The sequence below is a fragment of a genome, unplaced genomic scaffold (assembly GCF_019419815.1).
Source record: "Pyrus x bretschneideri cultivar Hongxiangsu unplaced genomic scaffold, Pyrus_bretschneideri_v1 Contig109, whole genome shotgun sequence".
Classification (NCBI taxonomy): domain Eukaryota; kingdom Viridiplantae; phylum Streptophyta; class Magnoliopsida; order Rosales; family Rosaceae; genus Pyrus; species Pyrus x bretschneideri.
In genome coordinates this window covers 518,093-543,784 of record NW_025999401.1, presented here as the reverse complement: position 1 = coordinate 543,784, position 25,692 = coordinate 518,093, and the positions used below count along the sequence as shown (strand labels likewise).

General features: G+C 36.2%; 1 protein-coding gene and 1 pseudogene across 3 annotated transcripts; both read left to right on the top strand.

The window, feature by feature from the left end:
• The first annotated feature begins 12,519 nt into the window (after positions 1–12,519).
• On the top strand, positions 12,520–19,641 carry LOC103964222 (annotated as a pseudogene).
• Positions 19,642–19,770: 129 nt separating this feature from the next.
• Positions 19,771–24,329, top strand: LOC103964201. 3 transcript variants are annotated; one of them, XM_048572119.1, is made up of 5 exons: positions 19,771–19,927; positions 20,760–20,987; positions 21,492–21,902; positions 22,051–22,121; positions 23,429–24,329. In XM_048572119.1, the coding sequence occupies exons 4-5, from the start codon at positions 22,102–22,104 to the stop codon at positions 24,078–24,080; spliced, it is 672 nt and encodes a 223-aa protein (XP_048428076.1). In that variant the 5' UTR covers positions 19,771–19,927; positions 20,760–20,987; positions 21,492–21,902; positions 22,051–22,101; the 3' UTR covers positions 24,081–24,329. The 3 variants fall into 3 exon arrangements, with proteins under 3 accessions (XP_048428076.1, XP_009375376.2, XP_048428079.1); XM_009377101.3 differs by lacking the exon at positions 22,051–22,121 and having other exon boundaries at positions 23,429–24,323; XM_048572122.1 differs by lacking the exons at positions 21,492–21,902; positions 22,051–22,121; positions 23,429–24,329 and having other exon boundaries at positions 20,760–21,071.
• The last annotated feature ends 1,363 nt before the right edge of the window (positions 24,330–25,692 follow it).

Below are 25,692 nucleotides of genomic sequence, written 5' to 3'. Positions count from 1 at the left end.
TCTTCTTAAGTGACAAAGGATGGTGTTTTCTCATGACCTTTGCCACCAACAGTAGCTGACTCTTACTGGGAAGCCTTTTTCCTGGGCGTGCAATCCTTGTTAGTGGCTTTCTAGCTTGGCTTCGGGATTGAGTTTTTCAACTTCTTCACAGATGCAGCAATTTCTTTTTGGGCTTCACCCAAGGCATGAATGGTTATGATGATGTCTGGCATGTCATGTTTGTCGAGGTTTTCATGACTTTCATGGCGCTGGCTTTCACGTTGAGACTCGTCTACTAGAGAAGCAACCTCACCTACGTCTGAGACGTTGCCACTCTTGGTAGTGTTTCTTCTGGATCTTAAAGCCATTGAATGAAGATTGCGACCTATCCCCAGTAGAGTCGCTAATTTTTGTTAGGGTACTTTTACGTCGAGGCAGACTTAGACTTTGAGAATGTCTTCTTGTCTCCTTTGGTACGAATTCATGACAAGTCCCGGGATATCTCGAAAGAGATAGCTTGTCTTAGAAAATACCCCGGTAATATCAATGGCTCAAAGATAGCATGATTGATCAAGATAATGACTTACTTAAGTGAAGCGTCGTGTGGAAGTTAGAAGATTATCAGTTTACATGAGAGAGAAGGGATTTACATGGCTATATGGCATTCTGGGCTGCATGATTTAGGCTTTCCTAAGGTGATAGCAAGCTTCTAATAACTGAGATGTTTGATGCAAGGCTGTGGAGATTTCTGAGGTTGCATTAATGGTGATGCTTGAGGCTTGAAGTATGCTTCTGGACTAAATGGAACTCTCTGGGCTTATTTCTTGTGTTATTCTCTCCCTTGCATTCTCTCCTTACTCTCTCTGTATTCCTTTCTAAGTGTTCTAACTCCTTTCATCTGTTATGTGTTACCTCTTCTCTTTATGTAAGTGAAGGGCTTTTCTCTAGGCTTTAAGGGAATCTCCCTTTATGGCTTGGTCTTAGCCTTCTTTCTCCCTAGGCCTCATATTATTCCCCTTTTAGTGTAAAATAGTTGCACTGTTAAGATCTACAGTTTGCTTATTCCTGAGACATGCCTTTCCCAGGGCGACTTTCTGCAGGTGCTAATTCTAGTAGTGCGCCCCATGACTTTCACACGTTAATTGTCTGTGCAGGCTAGGAAGGGGAAGTCAGCATTAAATGCTTGACTTGATAGGCTTATCATACATTTAATGCAAGAATCTAGTTTAGTTCTAACTAAAGGAGATGGCTTGCTAGGGAAAAGGGTAAACTAGGCTAATTCTCTCTCAATGATGCCTTCATGAAATACAAAGGGTCTAGGCTTGGATCTTTGGACCCCCAAGCAGCCTAAAGTCTTCCATGACCCCGATTCCACGTAGCCTGATAACCTTTTGTAACCATCCACGCCACAATCCACTTAACAAGGCCTGAATATGTGACTTGGGCTTAGCATGGCAGTGATTAGCATAAGAAAGCATGGCGTGATGAATAAGTATGAACATGGCGTGAGTATCCAGCTTAATCACCATGGCATGGCATGTTTGTAAATGTAGTCCTCGTCGATCTCGTGCCTTGGCATATATTTGGGCTTGAATGTAGGCTTTGCATGACAATTGGGCCTTGAGACTTGGTTGGATTGGCATGTGACATTTTTGGACTAACACCTACAAAACAATCAACGCCTTGATCAATGCCCAAGCCACACACACCCACGAGGTTAAGGGGGCGTTCAGCTAATGGATCTCTGATGCCTAAGTTAGTAATTCTAAAAAGAGTGAGTGAGTAGGGCTAGTGTGCGTAGCATAAAGCTTACCATCAACTGGTAGAGATGAGGTACTTATAGGGAAGTGGCTGGCCATGGTAGGGTTCTGCCCTACATGTGACAGCTTCTGATTGGCCAAGGTGAGTTATCCGAATGATGGATGAGGAAATGATAATTCTAAAACATTAATCATGAGATAATATCTTAGAATTTTAGAATTATCAGGTAAGTATCATGGATTGATTGTAATGAGGATTCCTTACTTATTTGAGTTTATTTTCAATCAGGAATGTATTAAAGATATGGTTTTGGTGATTAATCTTATCTTTAATGCCTTCAACTTTTCCATGCCACGAGCAAGGGAGCTTGGTAATGTCGTAGATAGCTGCTTAAGGTCCAGGGATGTTGAATTGCGCATGGGAATACTTGTGAGCCATACCCACTTAATGTGGGCAATCTTGTCTTATTCGAAAAAAAAATTTATGTATCGTTTTTTGGATTTTCAGGATTATTTTTTACTCCACAATATCTACCTTATCATGAAGAACCTAATCAGGGTAAATGCCTAAGTGGTGTTTTTCTAGCATAAGAACGTCTACAGGTTTACACCCTAACATGCTAGTTTCTTTCAAAAAAATCGAACATATATTTTTTATGAGACAAGAAAATACCTTTTGCCAATTGGCTGGGTGATAACAGTTCAATCCGTTGTGCTGCCTTACAAACCCTTGAAAGGCACAGTGGAGTGCATATTGGTCAAGCTTGCTATGATGAATTTTCTAAATGTGAACGTATATCACACAACCAAAGATACGATGTGACAAAGTATTTTTTAAAATTATGAAAACATGTTGGGCAAGTAACTGAAGTGATGTTTGAAAACTCAAGTTGGGTGAGCAAGAATGCTTGCTTGTAAACCTGGTGATGCACCTGTAAAGATGAACCACAAGTTGTGTGAGTAGGAAGATCAGATACCCACCAACAAGGAACATTACCAGCACCTTGTTGGAAGGTTAAAATAATTGGCACACATCAGACCTGATATTGCATATGTAGTAAGTGTGGTTATCCAATTCATCCCTGCTCCTAGTATTGAACGTAGGAGTGATGTTGATCGTATTTTGAGATTCCTAAAGCCTGCTCTAGGGAAGGGACTGATGTTGTCTAAGGATAGTCACTTGGATGTTTTTGGACATACCGATGCAAATTGAGCAGGAACTAATACTGATAAGCGTTTAACTTCAGGTTATTTCACATTTATTGGAGGCAGTCTCATCACTTGGCAAAGCATGAAATAGAATGTTGTTGCCAAATCTAGTGCTAAGGCAGAGTTTCGAGGTATGTTCCATGACATTTGTGAACTCTTTTGGATTCGAAATTTATTTTCAAATATGAGTTTTACACCACAAAAGTCTATGAGATTGCATTGTGATAACAAGGTCACAATCAACATTGCACACAATACAATTCAACATGATTGAACCAAACATGTTGAAGTAGACCAAAACTTTATCAAAGAAAAGTTGGAGGTTGGATTAATTTGTGTACTATTTGTAAAATCTAAAGACCAATTGGTGGATGTTCTTACAAAAGCTGCATGTAGTAGAGTTTATCATAATTCACTTGATAAGTTGGGCATTGGTGATGTCTATACACCACCTTGAGGGGGAGTGTTCACGTCAGCATTACCTGCTAATTGGGTTTCCTAGTTGAATTTATACTTCGGTTTCCTATAATTGTATAATTATTATGTTTAGTCTTTTGTAAATCATATGTATACTTGCATCCGTAACAGAGATGAATAATATATAAAAATCCCAAATATTTTACCGTTATGAATATAGAAGTAATTTAACAATATTTGCAAATACAGAAGTAAATAGACATATTGAGCCCTAGAGCTTCTCAATCTTCCTTACATTGAGAATAACACCATGCTCAGGTTTAGTAACCAAGTGAAAAACAGGTGAATGCTGGAATGCTGGTGAAACAGGGAAACAAAACTTTTGATAGAGTCAAAGCAAGAATCACCTTAAGTTGTGTCATTGCTAAGTGTTGGCCAACACAGATACGAGGACCTGTTCCGAATGGCATGTAAGCCTGCATAAACTGGCAAGCCTTAAAAGTTCCACCAGCAAACCTTTCGGGTTTAAACTTATGTGCATCTGCACCCCATACATTAGGGTCCTGAACTCCTGATGTATAAATGGAATAGGTATTTGCAGGATTACACCCTTTGGAATGACAATATTTTTCAATGTGACAGTTCAAGGGCCTCTCTTGTTACAAAGAATGCAGGCGGGTAAAGACGCAATGACTCCTGAATCACCATTTTCAGCTGCAGACAGATGAAAGGCGGTAATCAACTTTCTTGTGTCATTGGTATGCAAAATTGTCTATTTCATAATTAGGTCTTATTTAAAGTAGTTCATGGGAAATTAGCTAAATAAAAGTTAAGGACTAGGCTGTTGGGGTTAATCGGCGAAGTTAATTATTAACAATTCTAAGAGAGAATATAATTTGTGACAAACCACTTTTATTCTCCGGAGCATATCTCCGTCTAGATTTTTATACAAATCTCGAGCGCCTCAGCACGAGCACGATCTTGCCAATCTGGATAAGCAGCAACTAGCATCAAGCATCAAGCATCAAGAAGAGTTAGTTTAATACAGACCATGTATAGTTTCAGGAGCAATAATACTTCTTTAGAGACTTACATAGGCCCAGCAAGCTTGGACGTTAAAGAAGCCTCCCCCAAATTTAGAGACTTACATAGGCCAATTTCCTTCACAACTGTTACATTGTTATCATCTATATCTATATATATAAGGCCAGTTTGGTGAAGCATTCAGAAATGTCAAAAATGTCCTCATTTCATACAAAGGCTAATGGATAACTGCTCATAAAAATAGGGTTAAAAACGTAAAAATATGGAATTACATCTCAATAATGATTCCGACCATTGGATCAAATCACCCACACTTTCATGATTCCGACCATTGGATCAAATCACCCACACTTTCAATTAAATTTCACCCATTAGATTAAGCATACAGTTACTATTCCAGATGAAAAAAACGATAATCGACCACAACTACTCCAGATGGAATCGAAGCACTCCATATCAACAGTTGCACATACTGAAGATGGAACCGCCCTCCATCGCACGTTCTCGATCACCACAGTGCATACAAAAGTGTAAATTGGGTAATTTTCTCAAACAATGTTCTTATCTTTGCCAAAATTTTGCAATGGGTTTTCGCCATAAAATTTCACTTTCTGCTTCAATTCAGGTTCTCTATGCCTAATTGAATTGTTCATATCTACTAATGTTTTGATTTATTAACTAATTGCCCGCTTTAATATATAATAATTTGGAGATTTTTACTTGATTATCATTTGAACTATTCGAAATTATTTATCTTTACGAGATTTTTTTAATGGGTTTTGAACCAATTTGTAGAAAGCTCTCTCTTTTGTGTATTGGTTATTCTGTTTCTAGCTTAATTTTAGCCATTTTGGAATGCCAGAGACATTTATAGCAGTTATTGAAGTTACACAATTACCAGTTCTTTACAAAAGGCCTTCTTCAACTGCCGAAATTCTTGAGCTTTCATCCCACCAAAGATTGGTGGATTCAGCTTCATTGTCACTCAGACTGGTGACCCATTGATGTCAGGTATGGTTTATTTTTGTTTGTCTTTTTTCCCAGATTTAATTTGATGTATTGTATTATTTATCTGACGACGATGCTCAACTAGCTTCGAATTTTGTGCTGCACATTAACACCCTTTGATCATCCTAGGGCTCTCGATAGAGTTGGGGCGGCAGGATCCGGATCTAAGATGGTTGAACACTCTATAGGCAGTTAATATTTTTGCCAACCAATCTGCTCGGTTGTGTTCGTAACCTCTGGGTTGTGACGGTTCTTCATCTCTCTTACTTGAGATTCTTTGAATTTTTTGTCCACATTTGCAGTTTGCTTACTTGCCAAAGCTTTTAACGTGTTTCAGGAGTGATACACATGGAGAATACCAGTGGCTACACATTCCAGGTTTGAGCATTCGCTTGCTGTCTATTTGCCATACATGACGATAAAGAAAGCCAGCAAATTTTCAAGTCATGTTCGCTGATTAGGATTGGATTTGTCTTGGGTTAAGTAGAATTTGATTGAAGAGGCTAACATTAAGTATTTGTGGGTTAATTTTCGCATTGTTAGATTTTTTGTATGCAGAGAAAGGTTTCTGGATCTTATATACCTAACTATTAGCCATTTATTTGTATTATTTCTTTGTTCCATATAAGTATTGCTTGCAATGTCATTTACAGATCAATTAAATTACAAGCATCTATTTGCATTTATGGACATATATTATGCACTGAATTTACTATGTCATTTTGGTTTTGGCTTTTACTTAGCCTTACTAAATTACATTAATTTTAGAGCATATTAAGCAACTTTTAACTATCACAATAGTTAGGTAAATAGATGAAGACCTATCCAGAAAATTGCACATAACATCATTAAGGTATCTTATCCATGAATACATATTCTATCTGTATCATCATGAACTTAGTTTATCTTTTCCACTTTCCTCATAACACTACATTAGGGGAGCCTCATGATCATTATTATCATTAAAAACATATGTGTGATACATTTAATGATCCTTATTATCAATAAGACTTAGATCTTATCCAACAATTCTACATCCAAATTCCAGTCAATAATTGGAATCCCCAATCTAACCAACTCAATATATAGGTCTACAAAAATAGAACAAATTATAGCTTTAATCAACTCATCTTTTACAGATTTTGGTAAAATAAAGTGTTCAAATAGAATCCAATATGTAGTAAGCTGTATTTTGTGGTATTGTGAGGATAAGATGATATTTATGCCTCTGTTTTTCTCAATAGGAAACTGAGATTGTATGCTGTGGTTGAAGACGCCAACATAAATGCAACAGAAAGAAGAGGGACAAATAAAGAATAGAGGGTAAATACATTAGCTCCCTTCGATTCTGTTAGTTGGCACTTTTCTCCTATTTTTCATTCTTTTTTATGGACGAATACATATTTATCATTCCTACATACAATCAGAATAACTATGTATTTCGTGTATCACCATCCTCTTTGCCTGAAATCTTATTTGGATGGTCCTGCTTATGTACGAAGTTCTTTCTTATATGATGAATGATTTCCTAGCCTATTTTGTGTTTCATTGTACTCTAGCGTTAGGTGTAAGAAAACAAACAACCATTAATTGAAACAAAAAAGGCTGTTTTCATGGCCTGATCTCAAACGAATTTGTATTAAATTAAAGGGTAAAATTTGCACACCACTTAAATTGGCACAAATTTAGCATTTGTACTTTGCTCCAAGAACCTACTTTGTCCTAATTTTTTAGAAATACCCCGTGTTTTTACAAACGCAAAAAATCTTAACCCAAAACCATTTTTAGGGGCACGTACCAAACATCTTAACAATAGATAAGATCCCAAAATATCTTAACGCAAAAATTTGGTTCGGAAACCATCTTTAAGATATTTTTAAGATGTTTTGTGTAAACATTTGGCACGGAAACCATTTTTGCGTTAATCTATATATATAAATCTATATATATAAAGGGAGTATATATAAAGGGAGAAGCCCAAATAGGTGAAGCATTTCAAAATGTCAAAAATGCCCCTATGTTTTCTTCACTATCAAACCTAAAAAATTTCAAAAAACTAGGACAAATTGGTAAAAAAACAAAATAAAATAACTACATAGAAAACTTTAATCGAAAAACACAAATTATTATTATTATTTTTTTACTATATATGTAAAAAATGAATATAAATACAAAAAAAAAAAAACAAAGATGAAAACTTTAATGGAAAAACACAAATTAAATTTTTTTTTACTATATATGTAAAAAACGAATATAAATACAAAAACCTAAGATTAAAAAAGTTACAGTAAAAATTAAACATAAGAAAATTTAAAATAATGTTGGAATGAAAACAAAAAACTTGAAAGAAAAACATGAACGTGCTTAACCAACCCTCACAATTTGATACGCAGTAGTGGGCAATTTAAGAACACAAATTAAAAAAATCATCTTTACCACATGTGTTAAAAACAAATTAAAAAAAAAAAACACTGGAATTAAAAAAGTTACAGTATTGTTCAAAATAAAAGTTACAGTAAATATAAAAAAAGAAAAGAGGGTAAATACATTAGCTCCCTTCGGTTTTGTTAGTTGGTACTTTTCCTATTTTTTCCATTGTAATTGTCAAGATATACTTTAAATGTATTAGTAGAATAAGTCGGTGGATCGAATTTTATTCCGATACAATCCGAATTTGTACTAAATAACAGGACCTACGTATTGAGACTTCTAATCTAATAATACTCGACTTAAAAAAATTAAAAAAAAAAACCTCTCTCCCTCTCTTCCATCCCACGTTTCACACACACTTTGTGTGTGTAGGTAGGGATAGAAGAGAGGGAGAGAGATTTTTTTTTTTTTTTTTTTTTAGGATAAATTACACTTTCATACCTCATGTTTAGGGTCTATTTCAATTTCTTACAATATCTTCAAAACATTTCAATTTCAAACCTTAAGTACTATTTTATTTCAAAATAATACCTCCGTTACATTTTTCATCCATTGATCCGTTAAATGCTGACGTGGCTGCTAACGTGGCACACCACATGGCAAAAATAATAATTTTTTAATTAGGAATTATCTGCTACTAATTCATATGCATCATGAGGAACCATATCCCACTTTTAAGCCGATTCCCGCAGGAGATAAAAAGTTTAATTAGAGCTCTGCATGGTCCTCAAAATCATTCCCGTGGTACATTATAGAAGAAAATTACTAAAATGTAATCAAAATATAAAATATAGAACTTAAATCCTATGAAAAAGCTCTTCTAGAGCATGTTTACGTAAGAGTAATGGGAATAAAAAAAAAAAAAGAATTAAATTTCGATTACGGATTACTTCAGTGTTTACTAAATATTAGGGAATCAATAGTGTGTTGGACCCCACCCAAAACAAGGAATGCAATTCTTGAAATTGGAGGAGTGGAATTCCGGTATAGATGAGGTATTTGAATTTCAGGAGGGTGAGGGAATCAAGAATGCATATTTTTTTTTCCTATTATGCCCTCATTCACATTATGCACAACTCCATGCATATGTCGAAGAGAAGAAACTACATTTTGAGTGAGAAAATTTAAATATTAAAGTAAATACTTAAATTAAATAAAACAAAAACAAAAGCATTTCAGTGTGTCTATGAAATAAAAAAAAACAATTTAACTTTTTCTTACTACTATATATTATATCAAATTTTACTAAATATATATATATATATATATAATATTTGATTTGGGCGAATATATGCAGTTTCACCTGCTGAAGGCGAAAAATTTTACCTTCGGATTCTTCTTAATCATGTTAGAGGACCAACATCCTTCACAAACTTGAGAACAGTTAATGGGGTTTTGCATCCAACATTTAAGCAGGCAGCAGAACAACGAGGTTTGTTAGAAAGAGATGACAGTATTCGACAATGTTTGTTAGAGGCCTCCACAATTCAGATGTCGTCGGCTTTAAGAAGATTATTCGTCACCATATTGGTATATTGTGCACCAATTGGTGTTCGAGGGTTATGGGATGAGTTCTGTCCATTCATGATGGAAGATTATGTTTCCATGACTAACATAACTCCCACACTTACTACCAACATACTCTTGCGTGAGTTGAACATACTTTTGGTTCAATTTAACAAAAGTATAAACGAGTTTGATTTGCCCCAAATGACAAGAGGAAATGAATCAAGTTCAGGAATGACCGGATGTATTGAAGATGAAATATCCATATGTATTCCACAACAAGGTCTTGATGCAATTGAACGCTTAAATGATGACCAAAAAAGTGCGTTTAACATAATAATGGGTGCAGTTCAACGATCGGATAATGCAACTTTTTTTGTGGATGGTCCCGGTGAAACTGGAAAAACTTACTTATATCGCGCATTGTTAGCAAGCTTGAGAAGGTTGGGGCACATAGTATTAGCAACAGCATCATTTGGAATAGCAGCTACGATATTGCCTGGTGGGAGGACAGCACATTCTAAATTCAAGATACCACTTAGTCTCGATACATCATCGATGTGTTCGATCGGTAAACAATCTGATTTAGCAAAGCTAATACAAAAGGCAAAGGCAATTATTTGGGATGAAGCAACAATGACGCATCGTCATGCATTTGAAGCACTCGATCGAACGTTCAGAGACTTAACAGATATTGACTTACCATTTGGGGGGAAGATAATGATATTTGGAGGAGATTTTCGACAAGTTCTTCCTGTTATCCGGAAAGGAACCAAGTCCGAACTAATCCAAGCAAGTGTTGTTAAGGCATCATTTTGGTCACAAGTAAAGATTTTAAAACTCAAACAAAACATGAGATCCATAAATGATTGTGAATTTTCAGAATTTTTACTTCGTGTTGGTGATGGGAATGAAGATGTTATTATGGATTATATGGTAAAACTACCTGAATGCATGGTGATACCATTGGAGAGTGAGCATTCCATTAATCAATTAATTGCCAAAATCTTCCCTGACTTAGAGGATCATATAAATGATGCAACCTACATGGTGGAAAGGGCAGTGGTAACTCCTACAAATGAAGACGTTGATATGTTGAATGAAAAGATAATCAATATGTTTCCGGGTTTAGAAGAGACAATGTATTCATTTGATTCAGTTGAGGATGACGTAAGGAATTTGTATCAGCCAGAGTTCTTGAATTCAATCTCACTTGGTGGTTTGCCTCCGCACAAGTTAACTCTGAAAAGAGGTGCTCCAATCATGCTTTTAAGAAATATTGATCCGAAATTAGGATTGTGTAATGGTACAAGATTATTGTGTCGTGGTTCTTACCGAAATCTTATTGATGCTGAAATTCTAACTGGACAATTTGCCAGATCCAGAGTTTTCTTACCAAGAATCCCTCTCAAAAGTACTGATACTGCTGGGCTTCCATTTGAACTTACAAGAAAGCAATTTCCAGTGAAACTAAGTTTCTCTATCACTATAAACAAATCTCAAGGTCAGACAATACCACATGTAGGCATTTACCTTCCAGATCATGTCTTCAGCCATGGACAATTATATGTGGCTTTATCGAGGGGGGTCTCAAAGTCAACCACAACCGTGTTAGTAAAAAGTGGCTCCATAGTAGGCCAACAAGGTGTATTTACACGGAATGTAGTATACAAAGAAGTCTTGCTTCATTCCAGCTAATTATGGTGATTCCTAATAGGTAACAGCTTTATTAACGATAACCTTTCAGTATGCATTTCTCACTTATCAATTAACTATTTTTATTTGATTTTTAATTTTCTCACTATCGTTTGTAGATTGGCAATGAAAATTTGAAGCATCAATCATGAACAAATGGGTGGAAATTGCATCATTGATGTCAATATGTAAACTTTCTTTTCAAAAGAAACAGTGACATATAGACTCTATGAGTATTGTGAATAATGTACATATTGTTATGTAGGATTTATATTTTGACATTTAAATTGTTTTGTATTTTGCTACGAGTACTTACTGTTTTCATCTACTATTTTTTTTTTTTATTTACATATACTTGCTATTGTTCATAGGCTTTAGGTAGGAACTTGCATCTAAAATCGTATGTTGTTTGATAAGTGCATGAATAACATTTAAATCATTACTTTACACAAAGTAAAAACGAAAAACATGATAACTTTTTAGGATGTGCATAATAAAAAAAGTTCCTCTTTGCACAATACATTTAAAGTATATCTTGACAATTACAATGGGAAAAACTAACACAATACACCTTTAGGGGAGCGTAGCGCCCGTGATACAAAAATGCCTCTCGCACGCACGTTAGTGCGTGCAGAGAGGCTAGTCTATCTATATATATAAAGGGAGAAGGTCAGTTTGGTGAAGCATTCAAAATGCCAAGAATGCCCTCACTTCAAAAAAAAAAAAAAAAAAAAACGCAAAATCATCTTAATAGAATACGGTTAAAATAGTCATACACAACTATAATAGGGCTGAAATCGTAATACACACAATATAATATTCAGAGATGTTTTTACAACCGTTAGATGAAAGACATCCCCCATTCAAACAAATTGTGACCCTTCAGATGAAAGACATTCTACAAGCAGTTGCTACAATGGAAACTGCAACCGACCGCACGTTCAAGAGGCCACAACGGCTTACTCAATCCCCAATATTCATAGAAAAAGGAGAAACAAACTCAACCGCACATAGCCGTTTCTCACATCGTCTGTTTTATGCTTCTTCTTCATCCACTTTCATCGTCTTATATTTCCTATTCATTTTGCTCAATTTTTGTTCAATTTCGATAAGGTATTACAACTCGGAGCTGATTTACAGATTTTAAAAATAGTGGATGCTAGGCAAAAAATACTTTGACAAGTAATTCAATTTCAATGCCAAGACTGTTCATTTCTTTTGGATAATTTTGATCTTCTGCTGATTTCGACTGAATTCTAAAAAAAAATTAATTTGCTTAGTTTAATTTGGAGTCGTTCATTTCTGATGAAGAGCTGTGAATGTTATGAATTACTACAGGTTTAAATTAACGATCTGTTCAACAATATGAAATTGCTTTGTGTTTTAAGATCTTCATCCAAATAAAGTTTCGTTATTTTGTATGTTAACGGACATCCATTTGCAGTTCGAAGCTGATGTGCGTATTTTGAAGATGGTGTATGATGGGCCAAAATGGCTTGGACAAGTAATTCAATTTCAATGACCAGACCGTTCATTTTTTTTTTTTTTTTTTGCGTAAGTTTGGTCTTCTGCTAATTTCGACCAAAAAAAAATTAATTTGCTTAGTTTAATTTGTAGCTTCTTTGCATGAAGCGTCCTCCCTCCTCCTACTACCCCACATCACTCTCTTCTGGAAGAATTTGTTTACGAATTGAGAGATTGAATTGCTGCTTGGAAATTCGGAAATTTATGGTCTTTGTATGGTATTTTAGGTTTAGGATACAGAAAGATTGTGTCTTTGATGTATAATTAATATTGAATTTAATGAACTTGATTAGATTTTGCATTGTTTTAGGCCACTGCATATTAAGTTTGTGATAAAAAGTAGGGATTGTTTGTGTGATTTTTTTCCATATTCATAATTGTTCAGCATAATCGAAATTAGAGTTTTTTTTTTTTGTGTGCTGATTTTCAGGTACTCTGTATTAGTAATTGCTTATTTCAAAAGGGAATGCGGGGATATGATAGAGATGTAACCAAATTTCCAATCTTCAACTGTTGACTTTTTGTATGTAAATTTTTTATCACGATACTCTATTATTTTTTGGAATAATTAGTTTAACAATTGATATCTGTTGTTTTGGCATAGGAATATGGTCGGTCAGGCGATGAATATGAAGATTATGAGGACAATGAGGATGGCGAAGAATATGAAGAGGAAGAGAAAAATTCGGAAGAGTTTCACCCCCCACTACATTTGCACCTTTCAGTTTCCAGTTGGATTGAAATCATCCATCTTCTTCCACATGCTCACCAGTCTCCTCCAACGGAATATTCAAAAGGATAAACATGGGATGAAACTGTAAAGCAATGGGCAGTTTTGCGAGAAAGAACACAAACTGTAGAGCATAACAGTTTCCTTTGTTTCTTTGCAGATGAATGGAGAACTTTAAGGCATTTCTCATGTGGATTTTTCTTATAGAAAAGGTATGGTATTTTGTATGATCTTACCTACTTTCGAGTGTTGTGTCATTGTTTTCTAATAAACCTAGGCTATCCATATTTCTTTTTTTTTTTACTTATCTCTTTCCTATGTTACTGTAGGGATGCATCTAAGTAGTTTTACATGAGATCTAAATGGGAAAAATAAAAAATCCTTCTGAAGATAACAAAATGAATACTTATTGCAAGAGGATCAAAGTGCTCCCACACTTCTGATTCTAATGCAATGCAATATGATTACCCAAAAACCTTACACAATTAAAATAATTGCACTAATTATGCCACAGAAGTTAAACTATAAATCATATCCAATCATGAGGACAAATAACCCTGCAGAAAATTGTTCATGCCCATAATGTGGTCATCCAAATTTTGTATTGATTGGTCCATTGATTTTTCTGAAGGAAATTAGAATATAGGCCTGTTGCCTGCGATATGATTGATATAGTTTAATTAGATTGAAACCAGACATACCCATCCAATGTATATGTTGCATGCATTCGTCATCTTTAACGGTGTGTAGTGCCCATGGTTAAAAAAGGCCTCTCACATGAGCATAAGCGTATGTGGAGATATAACATTTTGATCTCCCTCATTTTGATATATGATTGGATTTTTATTTTAGTAGATTCGATTTGCAAAATTACAATTGCTTTGCTCTTAGTTATCCACGATTGTTTTATCTGTTATTGTTTCATTTCTTTTCATTTTGTGTGTTTTTTTTTTTTTTTCTTGACTGGCCAGGAACAAGATAAAGCTTTTTGATTGTTTGAATCGACAAGGAACGATAAGCATTTTTGCAAGCCATTTGAAGTCCATCGAAATAAGAATTTAGGACAATGTGTTGTCTTGCTTAATCAGCTTTTTGTTTTGGGTTTTATATATCTTAGTTTCAAACAATTCTATATGGCTTCATTTGTATGCTTTTACTTCAATGTTTGGGTGAGAAGTTTGACGTCTTCTGCATTTGAAAAATAAATAAACAAATTTCCTCTTTTCCATGGTGATCAGTGCAAAGAGAATGAACCACTGAAGTTCTGCTATGCCAAAGAGAAAACAAGTATGGAAGATGGAGATTAGTTCTTGACTACTCTCATTGCGGTGGACAAAAGTATAAACATTAAACACAAAGGTTTTTGAATTATATGTGGATTGAGGAGAAAAATATAAGAGTATATGAAATATAATTTTGCTTTCTGTGTGTAGTAAATGGAATAACAAATTTCTGTATAATTTTTGTACTTTTGCAAACAAGTACCACCTGATAGCGAATTGTCAATTTTACATTGCAATTGGTGACAAACAACATTTTTAATGTGCACAACCTTGACGTGCCAATGTTTAAAACCTAATAGAAATTTATAAGTTCAATTAGCATTTGATTAAAAATTAGTGCTCGTAGAGAAAAGGATATCAAAACCAATGTTTTCGAAGCTGCTAGGTGAATTCTAAAAGCCTGTGCTACAAATTGCTTTTCACTGGTAGGATTTCATTTCTTTGCAAACAAAGTTAACTTTCAATTCCAGAGATTCTGGATTCTGATTCAAGATCTTTGGTTTCATTCTTATCATCAGACAAGGCCTTGAGAATTTAATGCCCGTAGAAAAAAAAGATATTAAATCACTTTTGTAATTCATCGTCTTTGCATACGATTGCAATCACTTATATCTAATACGTACGACCAACAATCAATTCAGTTTTATATTCATTGTCTATTACTTAAACACAGCTCCTGTTTTTCCCTTTTTTTTATTTTTTGATATTTTATATGTTTCCCCTCCCGGATAAATTTCTACATGCAATTTGTAGTGTAAAACTAATTTTGCATGTTGGATTCTGAACCAGAAAATGTTACGATGTTGAAGCAAATAGGTCCTCAGCTGATTGCTATGGAAACATGGGATGAGTGCAGCTCTGGATACATGAAAGCTTTCGGATTTGAGTGCTTTTTTTTATAGACTTTCTGTGTTTTGAGTTTCCAGCAGCCATACTCTTCTTGTCCCTTGACAAGAAGATGCTGAAAAAATTCAAATTACGTTTCTATGTAAAGATTTTTCATTGAATATCTCTTCCTTCTGTTTCTTGCTGTTGGTGTAATGTATGCTTTTGTACATACAGAAAAAATTCTCATAAAGTGTTTCATGTTCATGTAATATTTCTATATATTTTTATGCTCAGGATGTTTGACAAATGTTGTTGTCAATTGAACTTCTGTGTACCTGATGGTTTTGTGGGTCTTTTTTTTTTTCCCTTCTGTGTACCTGATGGTTGTTGTTGTTGATATCGTGTTTGTTGTTGTTGATATCGTGTGACAGGTGTTTGTGTATATATAATTTTCAAATGGTTTAGATTTGAAAAGTTCATTTATTTGATTCATATACCCTAGGTTCTGACTACCTCTAGATTTTTCATATGAGGTATCAGTCGTTTATTTCATTTAGTGTTTCTGGCTGATCATGTAGTCACTCTGTAGGAGGATCCGGTTCTTCTAACTCCTGAGGATACAAGACAAAAGCCTTATGTGGCAATTATCAAGGTACTTGCTTTATGAAATCATATTATCACTTTTGTCTATGGATACTATTTTTTATTCTTTTAAACATTTTGCCTTTCACATTGTTCAATGTATTTGCGTGTCATCACTTGAGGCCCAAGTTTCTAAAATTTATAGTAGACCAGAAGTGAAATTCAGGTTGTGATTAGTTGTTCAGATTGTGAAACATGGCTACTTTTTAGTAAGGTGGTGAAAATTTGATATCTTTTTGGTTGAAAACAACTAACTATAGGGGTTTTTATATGATGAAGGTTTCCATGATCGGGTCACCTACTTTTCTTCTAGTAGATGTTGATTTAAGATCACGTTGAGAAAACAACTAAACTATTGGCAGGTGTGCATTTTGTGGCCAAAGGACATGTATAGATATAACAAAGATATAGGGGTTATATATACATAGAGACATTCTCATATACAGGCTAAGGCCTGGTTTGGTACTAAGGTGATTCTAAAAAAAGTTGGTATAAAAAAAAGCCAGGAGCTGTTTTTGTGTTTGGTAAACATTCAGCTTCAGCTTTTTTTCACAGTTTTGGGTGAAAAAAAGCCAAAAACAAGAAGCTGCAAAACCCAGCTTTGAAAAACCAGCTTTTTTTCACATATGTTTTACATAAAAGTTAACCAAACACTATAATACTGCTTTTTTTTTTTTTCAAAAGCACTTTTACAAAAAAGTTTACCAAACACTCTGCTGCTTTATTTCACAGTTGCTTATTCTCACAGCACAGCAGAAGCAACTTTTTTTCAAAGCACATCAATACCAAACCAGCCCTAATTGCGTGGGGATAAGCATGTTGATTACTTCATGTATTGTTATTCACTTTTACCCTGTGATTCACTTTATCCTCACCCTTGACCATTTAAATATATACCTTTTGCTCAAATATTTTGCCTTGAAATTCTTGGCATGGTGGTCAGTGTTCTATTAAGCTTCTTGGTGGGCTTCTTGTTATTGTGAAGTTATGGGCAGCAGATTTGCTTTCTGTTTTTTTCTTTGTAAGCGGTTATTCTCTTTCGTCTCCTTCATATTCACAATGACTTTATCTTTAATTTTCTGACTGCTGGAGCTGGGGATTAATTAGGATATAAGTAGGACCGGAGGTGGGAGCATGATGGTATTAGGACAGTGGCTTTATCGTCCTGAAGAGGTAGAGAAAAAAGCTGGTGGAACTGGCAGTCAACTGATGCAAGGGAGTGGTTTTATAGTTTCCATCGTGATGAGGTTCCTGCAGAATCTGTAATGCATAAATGTTTGGTGCATTTTGTTCCGTTAAACAAACAGCTGCCAAGTCGTAAACAGCATCCTGGCTTCATTGTGCAAAAGGTGTATGACACCCAAGGGAAAAAACTCTGGAAGCTGACAGAGACTATGAAGAGGATAAGCAACATGAGATTAACTTGCTAGTTCAGAAAACTATTAAACTATTGGGAGAACTTCCTGATATAGAGATTGCAGATAACACTGGTTATCAGGATGATCAGTTGAAGACTAAAAGAGGTCAGATTAAAAAGAATATATCACCCCTTGACGTTTCTAGGCTGGAAGAAGCAACTGCTAGGGCTACCCAAAATCAAAAAGCGGAAACACCTGGAAGCTGCTCAACAAGTAACTCAGAATGTCATTCCATTTTAGCCAAGTCCATGGCACTAACTGGAGATACTACGTGACAGATGGATGGAGAAACTTCTTCAAAATATTCGGTACCATGTATGCAACTCTGCTGACACCACGAGCATTGTTGAAAAGAGAAAATCTGGTTCTGATGATATTGATCATGAAGGTGACCATAAGTCGACAGAAGTTGAGAATGGATCTGAGGATAATCTCAAGGTATGCAATTCACCCTCAGTTTGGCAGCTCTATAGTTATCCTTTGGTTTGTTTGACGAAGGGAGTGCACTGGAAATCAGGAGTAGAGTATCTAGAAATGTTATAACTCACTTGTTAACTTTACTGTATTATTCAGAGTGGCAACAAGTCTTTTCTCTGGCCAGAGGATGCTGTTTGTGCAGTTACTTCTCTAGAGAAGGCCTCGCATGAATCCCTCTCCTCTGATTTCCAAAAGTATAACCAGAAGTTGCGGCAACTGGGATTCAATCTCCAGGTCAGAAGGTTCTGTGTGTTTGTATGCTCATGGTCATGCATATGCGTGCAGATAACATATTCTTTAAAAGACCTTCCAACTTTGTTATAAAGAACAATGCATTTTTCCATTAAAAAAAATAATACTATATTTTTTGTTTGTTTGAGGTCCGACCTTCTTTTCTTCTTCAAATGTCTTTTTTCTCTCCTTTTTTAGTTCTTATATTTATTCTCTTCTTGGCAGAAAAATTCGTTCCTAGCCCGTCGTCTGCTAAATCAAGAATTGGAACCTTTAACAATAGTGAACATGTCACCTGGTGAGTTAAAGGTATGGTCTTTTATCATGGCTTGATTTATAGGCGGTTCATTTTGGTGATGATTCTCAAGGAAGATTAATTATTCGATTTTGATCAGATTCAGTTTCCTTTAGCTGCTTTTGGTCTCACTGGACATATTTGTAACATCTCTGCTGACTAATTCTTCCTTTTTAGCCTAACTTACTGTTTGCGAATTTAGGAGGGATGGAAGTATGTATGCCAGCAGCACGAGTAGACACATGTCTCTTATATCTTTGGATGTTGTCCTTTTTTCCCCTTCCTTTCTTTTCATGTCCATGTAAGGTTTTTATCAGAGAAAAGTTTGTTAAGGCTGTTCAACTGGTGGGGGGGAGCATTTACCGAGGAAAGTGAAAGATCATGAATATGTTTGATATTTTGGTGTTTGGGTTGAAATGGGTTATTCATAGAGAATCTGTTGGTACTTTTAGCTTTAGATCCGACTAGTCTTCAAAGCAGATAGCCATAGAGAAATTGGTGGTACTCTTAGCTTTTAGGTTCTGCAAGTTGATTTGTTTTCTTTTAAAATCAAGGAACTTCAATTCCTTTTGTGGAAGCAAAAACATGCTTTGTGAAGAATTTGTCTATAACATGTAAAGAGGTGTAATTTTTCCATGACTGCTCGAATTTTGTCATTAAAGATGACAATTTCCTGGGACGATTTGGTCATCTGAAACAAACTTCTACTTGTTCAAGACAGATAATTTAATGAAAGGTGACCTATTACGGAATAGTGCAGAAATTCATGTAAACTATTTCATTTCTGTTGAATTAAGGCATGTTCGAGTTGGTTTATTCTTTTGTTTTGCATATTTTCAATAAAGTTACATAAGATCTAAAGAGTAACTTTGTGGATGTTTCTATGTGGAATGAATACATTAGTTTCAGGTGAAAGATGTAGAGTCAAGATTGCTTCAGCAGATCTCTAGGTATTTATGCCTTAGCTGAGAGTCTGGGACTAGGCTTACTTGTTCACTTTCTCTCTCATTTTGTATGAAGGTCTCAGTTGAGAATAGAATAAAATGCGTCTGTGTTTCCCTCTGCCCTGGGTTGAGTATGGCCTCTTGACATGATATCTTTTGAGTATCCATGTATGATCAGACAAGATGTAGTTGCAATGGCCAACTCTTGGTGTACGCAAAAGGGATAATACTTGTAGCTTGCTCTTGCTTTCATGGTTTTTATTTCAAGAGGGTTTAACGGCTGATGAAGAGAGCAAAGAAGGAGCCTGATGATTGGGAGCGTATGCAGGATGATTTTATTTGTACCTGTAGTCGGTTTTGAGTACCTTGCACTCTGCAGTATATACGTTCTGTGCTCGTTGATTTCTGCCTGTGAAACAGATGACTGATGCTCGTTGCTCAAGATGCTCGGAGTTCAAAGTGGGAGTTAGGGACATTATTCAAGCAGGAAATAGTGCTCGGTATCAGGTTTGTGCATATAGAGATTAATATATGATGTTCACCAACCAGAGTCTGAAGGCAAGTGGCAATTGCTTTTGCCTCTACATTTTTCTTTTTAAACTGGGATTATACACTGTTAGGAGCATCCAAAATAACGGGTAATGTTTGAGGACTAACTCTGGTGTACAATAGTCCAGGTCCGACGAAAATACCAAAAAGAAAGGATGTCTCTAGTAGTATCGTACCAACCGCGGAGTAGGGGTTAAGTTGAGTAATCTGAAAGTCTCTTACCTACTGTCTAGACTCTATAGGCAAGCATCAACTATGGGTTGGTGGGCATTGATTTGGCAACTCAAAACCACTTTTCCCATTAAATTATAACGTTGGATATCACGTGTGTATCAAAGTCTATGATCAGCTTAATTACACATTGTGATCACTACATCAGTGTTCTATTTGGTTTCTTATGTTGCCTTGTACCGCCCCTAATTTTGCCAAGGCGTTTGGCTTTGCTGGCTACATTCAAAGTTTGAATTGCATACTTTTCAGTCCCTAAACTTTTGATATTAGCTGTATTCTGACTAAAAGTAGGTGCTGATGATGGATGAAAAACGTTTGTACATTATCTCTATCTACCAATTTTTTTTCTGGTTCTGGCAAACTATCATTGAGTTCTCTTTCCAGTATTTGATTTTTTTTCACTAAAAGATGACGTCGCCATGGATGTCTGTAGCCTCATTTGCTTTTCAGTCCCTAAGCTTAATGCATGAACGTTGTTTCAAGGGTACTTTAGATTGTAACGGCTATATCATTTGTTTCCTTCTTGCAAATGGAATTTACTTTCGCATTCATTTTTCAGCTGGAGTGTATTTCCTGTGGTCATTCATGGTATGCCGCCCGGGATGCGGTTTCAATGCTCACAATTGACGCACCCAGTTCTAACAAGAACGTTGGGACGGCTCCTTTGGCCACTGCCAAGTTCGAAGACGTTGAGAAGAAGCTGGTGAGCCCTCGTTGCTCAAGATGCTCGGAGTTCAAAGTGGGAGTTAGGCACATTATTCAAGCAGGAAATCGTGCTCGCTATAAGGTTTGTGCATAAAGAGATTAATATATGATATGGTCACCAGCCAGAGTCTGAAGGCAAGAGGCAATTGCTTTTGCCTCTACATTTTTCTTTTTAAACTGGGATTATACACTGTTGGGAGCATACAAAATAGTTTGAGGACTAAGGGCTGGTTTGGTATTATTGTGCTTTGAAAAAAAAAAAATGTTTCTGCTATGCTGTGAGAATAAGCAGCTATCAAATAAAGCAGTAGAGTATTTTGTAAACTTTTTTGTAAAAGTGCTTTTGAAAAAAAAAAAAAAGCATTATTATAGTGTTTGGTAAATTTTTATGTAAAACAATTATGAAAAAAAACCGGTTTTTCAAAGCTGGGTTTTGCAACTTCTTGTTTTTGGGTTTTTTTCATCCAAAATTATGAAAAAAAACTGAAGCTAATATTTATCAAACACAAAAATAGCTCCCAACTTATTTTAATACCAATTTTTTTCAGAATCAGCTACTCTAAAAGTCTGCTGTGCAATAGTCCAGGTCCGATGAAAATACCAAAAAGAAAAGATGTCTCTGGTAGTATCATACCAACGGCGCAGTCCAACTGTTCGACAAATTCCCCAAAGAGAAAACGCCCCAAAACAAAGCACGCCCTATGGGCAGGAGAGGGGGAGGAGGAGGAGGAGGAGCTAAGAGGGTGCCAAACACTGCATTCACGTCTACCAACAACATATCACTGAGAGAAGAATTGACCGGGAAAAAGCAAACCAAGGGCGGTTCCTCCATCAATGCCAAGGCCGTGCTGAAGCTCGAGCACTTGCAGAGACTCGCTGTGTGGACTGGCACGGAGGCTTCTGTTCCTTCTCTGGGTGCATTCTTTGGGCGCACCTTGGCCGCTGCCCAAGAGGCCATCGCTGTGCCCCCTGAACCTTCTCTCTTCCCTTGCCAGAGGTATGCCAAAAATCTTTAGATTCTTGATTGAAAAACCCCAAAAGAAAAAGAGGGTTTATCGTATTTGAATTTGGTGTGGTTATAAGTGGATTTAATTGCAAATTTAATTGCCTTTTTAGTTCAATTTTGTGGGTTTTGCATGTTGTAGGATTGGTTTTGAAAAAATGGTGGAAGATTTGATTTCCGTTAGGAAGCGATCATGAACTGCTCACTGTTAAGGTGAGATTGTGAACTATTGGTTTCATATGATCATTGTAATATTTTTGTGATTGAAAGTTTGCGCAACTTTTGATTCACTTGCTTGCGTTAATAGTTTTCGGTGTTAATAGGCTTGCATAGTTTGTAGTAGTTAATTTGTCCCTGATACAAAATTAGCTCTTTGAATGTGGCATGACTTAGAGCTGTGGAGAAAAAGAAACAAGAAAACGGGCCTTTCGCTTTAGTCCCATCCAAGTCGTTTGGATTGGATTGCAATAGAAATTTATGAAACCAATGAGATAGATTCGTTCTACCAAAATGAACCAAACCAATCCAGCTATAACAGGACATTATGGACTTGCGTATCTTTATAAGGAGTCTTGAGTTTCGTGGGATTGTGTATCTTCTGTATGATTTCATAATACAGCCTCATATTTAGCTTAACCATACCCGCATTCCACAAAGATAATTGATTGTAATCATGATGCTTACTGAAGTTACATTCTGCCTTGATTAAGCTTTGTACACCATAAAGATGGAACTCTTATTGGTTTGGATAGGTTTGAAACTGTTTGGTATGGCAATGGGGGTAGCGTTTCTGGTCGCGTAGCTAAACGTGTTGGAGTTCTGAAATTCTTAATTGTAACATAGTTATATGGGAACAACATGCATCTAGGATTCACCATCTAAAGTCAGATATATAAACTAAGAAACTTCTAATGGAATGTTAGGCTCGAAAGGTGGAGAGAGAATAGGATTCTGACTCGTCTAACCTGGAAGCCTAGTCAACTACATGTTTGTTTATTTTAATTTTCAGAAAGGTTGTTATTGGTTAACCCATGAATAGATAAAATCCTAACAAAGTTCTCACAAACCGCAATTGCAGGGTTTTCTTTTCTGCCTAACTCGGTTTGCACTGTATATTGTATTGGCATGAAACGTGAATCTGACTGAGGCATGTATCATTTTTTGCTTTACTGATGTTGGCTTGTCCGTTTGTGTAATTATCACACAACACTGACAACACAAATAAAGATATTAGTAAACCTTCGTGTTTTGGATTTTATGTCACCTTGAATGTATGTTTTCAAACAAACTGAAGTGCTTTTGAGATGAGCATAGAGCTTCCCATGACTTTGACTCTGAAATGAGTCAGCCATTACGTTGCATTAAAAAAATTATTGGAATCAATTTGTCCTTGGATGCGTGTAATGTGTGTTGTAGCCTGTAGGTTTTATAATGTTGGACAATATACATTTTCAAATGAATGATACTATAAAGTATATTAAAAGGTACTGACCTGTGATTAGCGTTTCACTAATTTGCAGATGTGAAACAGTTCTTCAGCCTGGCTTCAACTGCACTGTTCGAATTGAGAAAAATAGAGCAAAGGCACGGCAACGAAGTAAGAAACTTATTCATTTCTCTCAAAACAATGTAGTGTATACATGCCACTTCTGTTCACATCGGAATTTGAAGAAAGGGACTTCGAATGGACATATGAAAACGATATGCCCCCCTAAGGCCAAAACAACTTCGAAACTAAACCTCGCTAGGTCCATCTCCAAGAAGTTTGTCAACTCAAAGAAGGCCACTGCAGGCGATGAGGTTAGTAAAGTGGATGAGATAGCTCCTTCCACAGGCGGAGAGATTCCTACAGTCAACATTCCTGCAGGCGAAGACGACGTTAGTCAAGCTAATGAAGTAGCTCCTTCAGCTGGCACAGAGATTCCTAGCGTGGATACACTTGCAACTCCAGCGGTGAAGACTGGAATTACTTTGTTGTTGGGAGGGAAGAAGAGAAGGAGAAACAATTCGGCGACCAAGAAACCAACTGAACCTAAGAGCAGTCCCACCTCAATAGCTGAAAACACAACTAGCACGTCAAACAAACGGAGGAGAAAATCGTGGACTAGTTTGAAGGAGATTGCTAAACATAGTGATTGTAGAATTGTAAGTAATGAGCTGATAAGTAAATAAGAAGTCCTTTAATGTTAATTGTGTATGCACTTAGCCTTCAAAATGACAATGGTAAGGCTCAAATGTGTAAGGCTAAATTAGCCCTGTGTAGTGATCCTAAAAGTTTGCTAGGGTGTGGCTGAGATCAAATGTGTTGTGTTTTGGATCCAGCTAAAGCAAAACGGTTGTAAACAGTGCATGTGTGTGTGCTCATTTCAGTTAGAAGAAATATATATTTCTCTCTGTAACCTCTGCAGAGAAGAAGAACATTCACATTCCTCATTCCTCTTCTTATTGTTATCCTGCATAACGTAGCTAAATACTACACACTAACATAGCCTCAGAGCCAGGTTGGATCAACCGAGTCTAGGTGTGAATCTGTGAGGTCACTGAGCTAAATTGAAGCTCACTCGAAGCTCGGTGAAGGTCGCTGAAGTTTCATTATCATTCAGGCCAAATATGTTTGGATCTGGAAGCTCAGAGGTGAGAAATCCCATTTTTTCCGGTGAGAACTACAAGTTCTAGGGAATTAAGATGGTTACGGTTTTCAAATCTCTTAGGTTATGGAATCTGGTAGAAAACGGGATTACAACCCCCGATTCGAAGAAGAAGAAGAAGAAGAAGGAAACTAAAGAGTCATCGGAAGATGCAGTCGATGAAGAAATAAATGTTGTGTTCATGAAGGACGCGAAGGCTCTAGGAATCATACAAAATGCAGTCTCTGACCAGATCTTCCCTCGAATTGCCAATGTCAATTCAGCTAAGATGGCGTGGGATCTATTGTATGGAGAATACCACGGTGATGATTAGGTTAGATGGGTAAAACTTCAAAATCTTAGACGAGAATTTGAATATGCTAGGATGTGAGATGATGAATCTCTATCTGGTTATCCTACAAGGTTGAATGAATTGATTAATCAGATGAAAACATTCGGTGAATCTCTTTCTAATGAAAGACTTGTACAAAAGGTTATGATTAGTCTAAGTAAACCATATGGTCCTATTTGTTTGATTATAGAAAATACAAAATGTTTGGAGACTGTAGAATTGCAAGAGGTAATTGCAATCTTAAAGAGCCAAGAACAACGGTTTGATTTGCATACTGTTGATACTACTGGGAAGGCATTTACATCTCTCTCAGTGAGTCCAAAAGGACAAAGTGGAGCTCAATCTGGTCCATCTTAGTTCCAGAAGAACTAGAATTCTAAGGGCAAGAAATAGAATTCAAAACCCAAGTTCCAGCAGAAGTTTCATGCTAATCCTGCACAAAATCCACAGTTAATGGGTCAGGCAGTCACAAAACCACAGTGCAGGGCATGCTCTAAATTCCACTTTCGTGAGTGTAGGTATAAGGGAAAGCCTAAATGCTATAACTGTGAAAGGTTTGGACACTAAGCTCGAGAGTGTACTGCAGACAAATCAGTTTAAAAGGCAAATAGTGCTAATCAAATAGAGGTGACAGGAAAATTGTTCTATGCAAATAAGACTATCTCTGAATCAGTTGTCAATGGTGAATGGTATGTTAACAATGGTTGCAGCAACTACATGACTGGAAATAAGCAATTGGGGGTTGATATAAGGACAAATGTAATAGGCAAAGTACAAATGCCAACTGGTGAGCTTATGAATGTAG